The following is a 10,410-nucleotide window of genomic DNA, read 5'->3' as shown; positions in this document are numbered from 1 at the left end:
TATTCAAGAAATGGCCCAAGCTCTCTCTACCATTGGATGGGTAGGTAAAGGAAATATCTCCCCACATCTAATCTCCACCTTTCATTTCCCTAGCTTATGGGATAAGCTTTGATCAAACCCATTGACTTTTTTCCCTTAAACTTGTAGCTTTCTCAACCAAGTGATCTTGCAAGTGATTTTTCCTTTCCCTTTTCCTTGCACCCGTCGGCTCTAAGGTAAACAAAAAGAGAAAAAACTTCTCAAGCCCTATCCAAGTGGAGTTCCTTCCTTCACACGAGAGACTCTCTCGATTTCCTCTAGTCCGCACGATTTCTCTTTTCTTCAAGCTGATTCCTTCCATTTCCTAAGCTTAAGATCCCAACCGAAGTTCTTCAAGGAAAGCGATTTTGTAAGTGAGTCTCTATGATTTTAGCTTCTAGTTTGGGGATCTTGGATCTATGGGTTTAACCTAGGTTTTTTTTTTTTTAAGAAATTTCCTGCTTGTGTTCCAGCTTTGAGTCTTTGGATTTCCTCTTCCTCTTCTCGCTTGTTGTTTGTTTCCGTAACTTGAAAGGGGGCCAAGTCAAGTGATACTTTTATCCTTAAGATTTCTTGCGATTGAAATCATGCTAAGCAAACTTATGCCATGTATTTGGGGGTTATCAAATTTTCTGTGCTAGCCGATTATTGTGTGGTAGTCTCTAGACTAATTTCTCATTTGTCCTCCAATATTTATTCTAATTGGGTGGTAACCATGTATATTGAAGTTGTTTTGCCGTGTATCCTCCTATCCTTTGAAAATCGTATTTTCTATTTAACTTGGTTAGTCATAAGTGATGATATTAATCTTTGATATATGTATATATGTATGATGATGTCGAGTGTGTTATGCCCTGTTTTATGTTCCAGCCATGTGTTTTTACAAGGAATCTTGTTGTAGTCCTCTCTTGTAAAATTCCTTGAGTTAAGCCATGTTTTAATTATGTCAAGTCTTGCCTTTATGTGTTAAATTAATGGAGTAGAGGTTTATAGTTTTAAACATATTTTCCTCATGTTTATGGCCTAAGTAAGCCACTAAGAATATTTTTAATTAAACTAGTAAGCTTGCTTTAGGAATTTTAAGTTGCCAAGTGTTGTGCCCTTTTATTTATGCAATGTTTTCAGAAAACATGTGATGTTTTCTTAAGTTTTCTACAACTCTTGTTTTGTTTAATTATGTGGTGAGATTTTGGCTAAATGAGGGATGTTTAAGACCATGAATGTACCAAGACTTGCTAGCTGCCCATGCACTACAGAATTTCTGCACTATGTTATGTTTTGGGACTTAAACCAGCCCATTTCATCCATTGTTCAGTTTCACCCTTTTGTTCAACTAAAGTTAAATTTTTAATATGAAAAACCATTGAAGAGCAAGTGACAAAAATCAACCCTCTTGTGGGCATTGGCCTTTTGTTGGACTTACCTTCCATATGATATTACAAAACTATCAAATGACCTCTTTAAATGAAAATTCCAGACTTGTAGCACTTCCTTGTTCCCTTCCATTCTTAAATAAATTCCTACCATCTATACATTCCTAACCTATGATTTCTACATATCCTTCATATAGAAAACGAGGGCCTTTAAAAAGGGACAGCAGGCAAGTTATGTACTTTCATGGGTTTCTTAAATGTTGGAATGAGGATATTAATGTTTTGGCTTAGTGTCATGTATGGTGGGTAGCTAAATGGGTTAAGGAAAAACACTTTAATTCCAATTTTGAATTTAAGTGAGTGTGTAGGGGTGTCAGATAGAAAAGCTTAAAGTAAAATGAATATTAATGTGTTTATCCCATTTTATTGAATAGGAGATTATTTTCAAGATTCGATGAACCTACTAATAAAGCATCAAGGTAAGTAGCTATGACCATACTTCTTACACAAAGTTCTCTTATGAATGAATGTCTCTCTCTCTCTCTCTCTTCAAATATTCCTTTAAAGAAAAAGTATATATTATGTACAAGCCTTTCTTGGTAGCCCCTGTTAAGCACCCTATTGATTATAATTATGGGTATGTGTATAAGGTAATGCATCAAGAGATTTTCATACATGCTCTCTCTCAAATAACTACTTCTTACTTATATGTAGCATGACATGAAATGCTCTCTTTCAAGAAACACATATGCACTCGGACTAAGAAAAGATAATAAAAACGTGGACTGCAAAGAAAGAAAAGAAATGAAATGAAGGTTAAGGTATGAAGCTACGTAACGACTATATGAATGAAAAGGGTACCAAAGGAATGGGCAGATTGCAATGTCGGGTAAGTAGTACTGGTAGTGCACCCAATGCTGCCCCCCATGAAAGGGATTCCCAACCTGTGGCCACGAGAGGGATCCAAGTCCAAAAGACCGCTAACACCAACACACAGGGCCTAATAGTGTATACTGGCCAAAGAAAGTGAAACGTGAAAGTAAAGTTATTTCTTAGAAATGTTTATGCATGAAAGTGTAGTTATTCCTTGAACTGTTTATGCATGAAAGTATTTTCAAGAATTAGCAAATGTTTATGTATGCATGTTTTCAAAAGAAAAGATTATGTGATTAATAAGTTAACAGCATGGTGTACTACTTACTGAGTACTAGACTCACTTTGTATTTATGTTTTAAATGTCCAGGTATGGATGAAGAGGCTGTGGAGCCAGGCACTACTGAGGAGGGAGGTGCCGATTCTTAGAGTTCCCCTGTCGATTCGACTTTTGATGATAATGGTTTATGTTTTTTTTTTTATGTTTTATAGTGGGTCCCGTGTTGGGATGTTTTGTTGGATTAACTTTAAGACAATTTATCTTTTGGGTATGTTGTAAATACTATGGTGGGGTGATGGTAACCCCACATACGATAGTTTAACACCCTTTTGTATGTGTTGCAGGGACTGAGTCCCCTCTTATTAGAACTAGTTAAGTTTGAATGAATGAATGTTAGACTCTAAGATTCTTTTATCTAAAATACTGAACAGATCGTCTATCAAGTGTTTCCATTTAAACTAAAAGTGTAGAGTACATGCATGACATGTTCATGCATATCCCTTATCACCTTCATAGAAAAAAAAAAGAATAATAATATAGTACTAATAATAATAAAAAGGAAAGAACGGGTAAAGGGTCACGGTCTTGTCCTAGCTTAGGGCGGGGTTGTGACACTCACATACTCGCATGAACTTTGACATTGATGATCTTATGAGGTGTGAATATCCATGGTGACTGTTGCAAATAAGAGGATGTACACCATTGATTTTTTTTTTTTTTTTTGTGAGTGACACTACGTTTGAATTGAGATACATTTAGGCATGTTACTTGCCCCATTGCTTATAATAATAAAAATAAATATATTGTTAAATTTTTATTTATTTATTTATTTATTTATTTTGGTTTATATAAAATAAATAAAATGGTGAAAATATAAAATATATTATTTTTATGGTTGTTTGGTATGTTTGATTTTTTGTGATTTTTGCATTTTGATGCACAAGTTTGGAAGGCATGTTTCTAATGGTCTAAGAGTTTAAGTCCCAATGGGACTTTAAGCTGTGATGGCTTAGCCATGTGCTTACCATGTGAGTTAACTAAATCCCAGACTTAGTTGGAATTTGGAAATAAGTCGTGCCCCCTCCCCCACCCCCGATATTTTAGGTCTTCACTCACCAATGGCTTTCTCATTCTCTTCGTGTCCTAGACAAACACCACTTCTCACCCTTATCGCGTCCTACTTCCTTGTTGTTTAGAATTTGCACAGACCTTCTCGACTCACATCTATATCCTCGTTGATTCCGAGTCACGGTAAGTGTACTTCACAACTATATCCTCTCCTATTTTCATTTTAGGGCTCGGCGCAAATGCATTTTGGAAGTGTTGATATTTGTTTTGATTTGCGACTTGGAGCATGAAGTTTTTTTTTGTTTTTTTGGTTTGGATGTGAAGAAGTAGATTGTATGAAGTGGGTTTGTTTTTTTTCATCTACTCAGGAAGGATTTTTGGTGGTTGATGCTTTATACACTTCGGTTTTTATGCTATGCCCACCAAGTGTTTGTTTTATGTCTTAACTAAACTACTTCATTCATTTTGTCATGATTTTACTTGCATTTATGCTCATACATCAAGTGTATTTAATCCATGAAAAGTTGAGACACATAGAGTTGTTCATCATGTCTTTCTTAGTCTCTTCATCTCGGCTCACATACGTTGTATTTGTTATCTTATAAGTCTTATCAGATTAGTGACAAAAAGGGGGAGTATTAGAGGAGCAGATTGATTTATTTTGGTATTGTGAAATTAGTATTGTGAAATTTAAAGGGAGTTGAATGAGTAAGTGAAGTTAGTGTATTGCTAGAAGGGGAAAAAAAAAAGGGAGAGATTGAGGGGGAGCAGCAAAATATTGAGGGGGAGAACTAAATACTGAACATCGTTATTTATAATAACTAGAACACTATTTTAGTATGTTTAGATTACGTCTAACATTTGATTTTCTTGAGACTAATTTCAAAGAGTGTTCTATGTCATTTCTTCTCATTACTGTATTAAGATTTGCTTCACGAGATCTTGGTCTGCTAGTTGTTTTTGTCTCAGTTACATACTACATTCATCAAGTTGGTTTCGTCACCAATCCGCCAAATGGGGAGATTGTAGATGTAAGACATTCCTCAATTTGACTTTGTCACCAATCCGTCAAAGGGGGAGATTGTAGATGTAAAAATTTGGCTATGACTAGGTGACTAAGTTAATAAGTTTGTATAGGATTATGTGACTAAAATGATAGAGTTTATCATATCATTAAGTTGATAATTTTAGATAAATGTAAATTATTTATTGACTTTATCTATAATAATATTAAGTTTATCTAGGAGGTATTAGAGGTTGTTTACATAAGTCATAAGTGAGAAAATCGAGTCACAAAGAATCTACACTTATCCAGAGAAGTGGTTGATATGAAATCTGTTACTGCAGTGAATAGTTATCGCGAAATGTCAGCATTCTGTCAGGAGACGACTTCGCGACCGTCAGCAAATTCCTACTGCAAATCAAATTGCTACCAGACTCATTCTGTTAATAGTCCTACTGCAGATCAAACTCTTATCAGATTTATTCCGTCAGCAGAATCCTACAGCAATTGGAATTAATTTTTAGATTGTTTATTTAAGGGATCCTATTGGTTAGGATTTGTAGAGATTCAAATTGGCATATTTTCTATAGCACTTTCCAGAGCATATTTTGGTGAGAAAATTTCTTAAAAAATTTTCATACTATTTCGCTCAGAGAGTGATACTTGAGTGTGAGAAAATTCTCAAGAGATTTTTCTAGTGTTTTATCTCTCTTTTTGAGTGCGTTCCATGTTGGAGAATTGATTGGTCGAGTTTCAGCTACTGGAGTTATAGGAGAAAAGCTAATGTTTGAAGATCGTCAGAGATTCTGGCTGCTACTGTGATAGAAGACAAATGGGTCAATTGTCTGGTTAAGTAAGAGTGTCAATTGACAAAAGTTTTGTAATTAAACTTTACTTGTAATTGATTTTCAAATAATAAAATTGAATTTTCTGGGTTGCTCCGTAAGGTTTTACCTTTAAATAGTTCTTTAAAGGATTTCCCTTCTATATCAATCTTGGTGTTACGTACTTCGTTTATCTTATGTTATTGCTTAATTAATAAATTAATTGCATGCTTGACGGCTAACCAATTTGTTGAATGAATTGATAGATATTTTTGTTGCGTTACAGGGGTACTTGGATAATTTCACTTGAGAAGTTGTTGTTCATTCTATTTGTGTGTGGCTCCCTTTGTCATGGGGCAAAGAATCCTATGCATTTGTCTCACCAGGATAGCAAGATATTAAAGGCCTCATGGATTAAACCAATTGTACCAAAAGCTTCTTGTTGCATTGGTTAAGTGGATTAAGCTACCGTCGGGATGGTACAAATTGAACACGGATGGTAGTAGTCTTAATAACCCAGGACCTTGTGGCATTGGTGAGGTTATTAGGAGTCATTCAGGTTGTCTTGTCAAGGCTTATGCCTCTTCTATTGGTTTTGGTTCTAACAACAAAGTGGAACTTTTGGTGCTCCTTCAAGTTTTGAGATTTTGCAATGCTTTACATATTTCTAATGTGATAATAGAAATGGATTCGATGGTGGTGCTATCGTGGTGGATGAGAGGGCGATGTGGTGTGTGGTACCTAGAGGCTTTTCAGGAAGAACTTGTTGGTTTGACTCGTACTCTTCATTGCAGGTTTCAACATGTGTTTCATGAAGGTAATATGGTGGTGGATTGGTTAGCTAAGGAAGGTGCCTCAGGCATCGATTTGGCTTTTTCAAATAATTGCGATTTGCCGCAAACTCTTCATGGCTTGTTTCGTTTGGATTACTTAGGCCATCCAGCTCTAAGAGGTTAGTTTTTTCTAGCATTTGTGGTTGTGTTTTCCTTGTCAATACATAAGTTTGTCATAGATTTGTTTTCTTAGTTGCGGTCCTGATGGGTTTTCCCATGGTTTAGTTCTTGTTATCATGGTATTCTTCCAACATAAGTGAGGGTAATATTAATAAATTTGGAAGGAGATCACTTTTGGACATATGATTTCCTGCTCTTCTTTAAAAAAAAAAAAACGTTTGTATGAGATCATTGGTTTTTCTATTTCTGGATCAATGAGATGGTTGACTATAAGGATATATACCAAATTTATGGTTCCTTCAAATCGATCGTGTTATCATTTATAAACGAGATCTAGAGCCAGTGCAGCTGTACAACACTAGATTGAAATTCAGTAAACAACAGAAAATCCTGGCATTATATTCTAGATATCTCATTGCTAATATCTAGGAAAACGATTGCCATTTAACAACTAAACCATTCATTGATGCGTATATCTAATCTAACCATCCAAAAATCCCGATCCGTTGATCCCAACTAAACTAGGGGTGAAAGGTAGAACATGGAACCACTCCCCATCAAGCTGTAGAGTTCTTACTGTCTGAGTAAAAGGGTCATACAATACAAGCTCCCCCAGATCTCTGCACACAATAAACAATTCACCCCTCTTCCAAAACCCCAACGGCCATCCAAAGCCGCAAATGGGTACGATCCTCACCAGCCGAATCCAAGATTCTTTAACACCAAACTCGAGCAACAGCCATATATCGAAGAATCTCTCCTCCCCATTATTACGAGGATAAACTATCAAAGCAACCGATTCTTTTAGTACCGTGAGAGTCCTCCAAGTAATTTCACCATATAAAAGACTATAATTGGGCAATGCCATCGTTCGGATCACCTCATCGCACACGTCGAACGCAACAATCTTCTCGTCCCCATAATAACTTAGCGCCAACCAAAAACAGACACCATTCATATAAGATGAATCGACTCCTTGAAACTTAGGCACTTCAACATCGACGACAAGATTTCTCCAAGAACCACCGCTTAGGCTATAAACCTCCACTTCCCGGTTCAGACGGACAAGACAAGCCCGGTATGGAGGGAGATCCGGCTCATCACTCTCCCGCACATAGCGAATCCTCAAAACCTTAAACTCGTCGTGTATCGGGTCGAAACCGAAACAGACGGTGTCCACGAACCAAGCGTGAGGGAGGAGCATGAACTCCAGCGTGGTGGGGTTCCAGACAACGATGTTGCCGGTGCCGTAGTAGTCAAAGAGACAGAGCAAGCCATTACAGGAACCCGCAATCTTAATATCATACGGGTTCTGTAACGGAAGATCTTGATGAGTTTCAGAGGCAGAGGCCAGAGTGCTGTAGCATAGGAATGAGTAAGACAGTCTTCCGTCTATGGATTTGGGGGCGTGTTTTACGAAGAGGAGTTGATGGGTGGGGTTGGCGAGAATACAATCGTTGATGAGACTTTTGGAGAGGTAATCGGGAGTGCCTATAAGGGTGGCCCAAGATTTGCTGACGGATCGGAATCGAATAAGACATTTTAGGGGAAGCCCGGGGAGAATTTCAAGAACCAAGTCTTCAGGAATACATGCGGACATGGTTGGCCCCCTCTCTCTCTTCTCGTTTTCTTGCAAATAACCGCGTAACTGCTTATAAGAAATGACCGAATGGCTTTTTTTTTTTTTCTTTTTTGAGTAATAGATTTAACTCTTATATTTCTTAACAAAAAGGGAGAATACGTGTGGGAAACTCGTGGAGATCAATTGTGACATCTGAGCTCCCAAAGCCTCTTTACTTAAGGCATGTGCTGCCTTGTTACAATCCCGCCCAATATGATTTACTGACCTGGTTCAAACTCTGCCAAGGACTCCAAGATTTCAGCCTTAAACATTCCACAGCAAGTGTCTTTTCTTTGGTTCTTCTTGATCCGTTCAATCACGATTAGAGAGTCTCCTTCCAATATGATCTTTCTAAAACCTTGTTCTTGAGTGAATTTGACTGCATAGAGAGCAGCAATGGTCCCAGCTAGTAAAGGGTCTGGAAAAATGTCATAGCTATTTCTCAGTGTTGCTTTCACAGTGCCCACCCAGCCACGGATGATGACTCCAAAACCAGCCTTACAATTGATTTTGTCCACTGCAGCAGCCCAATTGATTTTATAAACATTTGTAGGGGGAGCTTGCCAGGTTGAGAGGCCTTGAGTTGTGTTTGCAGGGGGGATATCGAGTCTGCAGTTAGCTTGCTTGAGCTCGTTCAACAAAATTATGGACTGCTGCACTAACTGATTGGGATGAGAGAACTTGCCTTTGAATATCAACTCATTTCTTCTAGACATAAGTTTCCAAGTTGTAACAACAAACTCATCCATTAAGTTTTGATCAAAAATTCCAATTATCTCCTCCATTAAAGCTTTGAAACTAGAACATTGAGAGGTAATTTTTTTAATTCTAATTGAGCTTTGCCCCCACACATCCCTGCCTGACATACAATCCCATAAGATATGCATCACTGTTTTGGGTACCTGCTCACATATTGGGCAGGTTGCCTCCTTCACCACTTTCCTCTTAGATAGATTAACTTTAGTAGGAAGAGCCTCTAGACATGCCCTTCAGAGGAAGGATTTGCAGGCTTGAGGAACATTTGGAAACCATAATTTAGTTCAGTTATGGAATTGGAGCCCAGATGATTGACCTTGTGATGAGGACATCTCCTATTATGATTTATTTATTTTACTAATGTCTTGTCTATTTTATTTAGGGTTTGTATTACCCTACTATTTAAAGACATCTTCTATTTTTGTTATTTTATTAATGTGTTATTTATTTCATTTATGGTTTGTATTGCCCTACTACTTAAAGACTTGTAAGGAATATTGGAACCGTGGTTGTTTTTGAATGCAGAGTTGAGTGCCACAGCCGCCTCCTTCCAGCCCCTCTTTACTTTCTTCTTCTTCCTCTCTTCTTTTTTGGTTCATTTTCTTCTTTATTTCTTATTATTCTGTTTCTATCTCTTCTTCTCACCTCTATCCTACATCATATTGGTATCAGGAGCCGGTTCTGTTGTTTTCTCAAACAATAGATTAATTTCGGTCCCCATTTTATTCATTTTCTGCAAGCCATTCCATCGAAGAGTTACCTTCGATCCAAGCCAAAACAAAACCCATTCACTTTCTTCTCACCAGAAACCGCCGAAAACCCATTCACCTTGTTTCATCCTCTTCTCAAACCTAACCGAAAACCACCAAGTGAGACTACCGAAAATCTCCAGAAACCACCCCACCTTCCTGAGCAGACCATCCCGATAAAGCAAACCACACCCTGTTTCGGTCCCTCCGTCCATCTCATCATCTCGGTCTTGCTACCGCTCTTCACCATCACATTCACATTCCCCTTCAGTGAATCGACTCTCTCCGATTCTCCCTCTCGTTCTTTGTGAGTTACCGCCATCGCTGCCTCTCCTGACCCTGAGCACACTACTGGTAAGCCTCTCGGCCTCTCCTTTACCTCCGTCTCATCCCTCGGCCTCTCCTGAAACACCCAGTGTCGAAATACCCAGAGACAACAGGTGCGAAAAAAAAAAAAAAAAAACAACACAGACCTCGCCAAAACCACCAGACCTGAGGCAGACGGTGCCGGAAACACGACATCTCAGCTTCGATTCTTCTCCCTCTAGCAGACGTCTCTCTCTCCCTCAGTCTCTCCTCTCTCGCGACTCCTAGTGCAGAAATGGCCAGAGACGTAGTTGCCAGTAAACGAAGCTAGCCGAAATAAAAAGAAAGAAAGAAAGGGAGTCGGGTAACTTTTTCCTTTTGCGTGACTTCTTTCACCGACTGTGCACCATTCTCAACGAGTAAAGGGAGTTTTACTATCTCTTTCTTTGGTTTTACACTATCAGCTTGTTTTGAAAATGTATTAATTGTTTCTATGTGTTGCTGTTACCATAGTGAATTTAGCCAAACCCGCATTTGCTACAGCCAGATTTATTCAACACTTGGATTTTGTTTTACTTCCTATTTC

The 10,410-nt window shown here is 38.0% G+C and overlaps 1 protein-coding gene and 1 long non-coding RNA gene across 2 annotated transcripts; one reads left to right on the top strand and one right to left on the bottom strand.

The window, feature by feature from the left end:
* The first annotated feature begins 200 nt into the window (after positions 1–200).
* On the top strand, positions 201–2,952 carry LOC109007994. The gene is made up of 3 exons (XR_001998879.2): positions 201–388; positions 1,826–1,870; positions 2,635–2,952. It is a non-coding gene; the product is annotated as an uncharacterized LOC109007994 (long non-coding RNA).
* Positions 2,953–6,873: 3,921 nt separating this feature from the next.
* On the bottom strand, positions 6,874–7,992 carry LOC109007974 (F-box protein At3g07870-like). The gene has a single exon (XM_018987893.2). The coding sequence runs from the start codon at positions 7,990–7,992 to the stop codon at positions 6,874–6,876; it is 1,119 nt and encodes a 372-aa protein (XP_018843438.1).
* Between the last annotated feature and the right edge of the window lie 2,418 nt (positions 7,993–10,410).

The sequence above is a fragment of the Juglans regia genome, chromosome 10 (genome assembly GCF_001411555.2).
Source record: "Juglans regia cultivar Chandler chromosome 10, Walnut 2.0, whole genome shotgun sequence".
Lineage (NCBI taxonomy): Eukaryota > Viridiplantae > Streptophyta > Magnoliopsida > Fagales > Juglandaceae > Juglans > Juglans regia.
This window is presented reverse-complemented; position numbering and strand designations above follow the sequence as displayed.

Bases quoted from the DNA above. Each gene is read 5' to 3' on its own strand.
- LOC109007974 (XM_018987893.2), bottom strand. From the start codon at position 7,992: ATGTCCGCATGTATTCCTGAAGACTTGGTTCTTGAAATTCTCCCCGGG.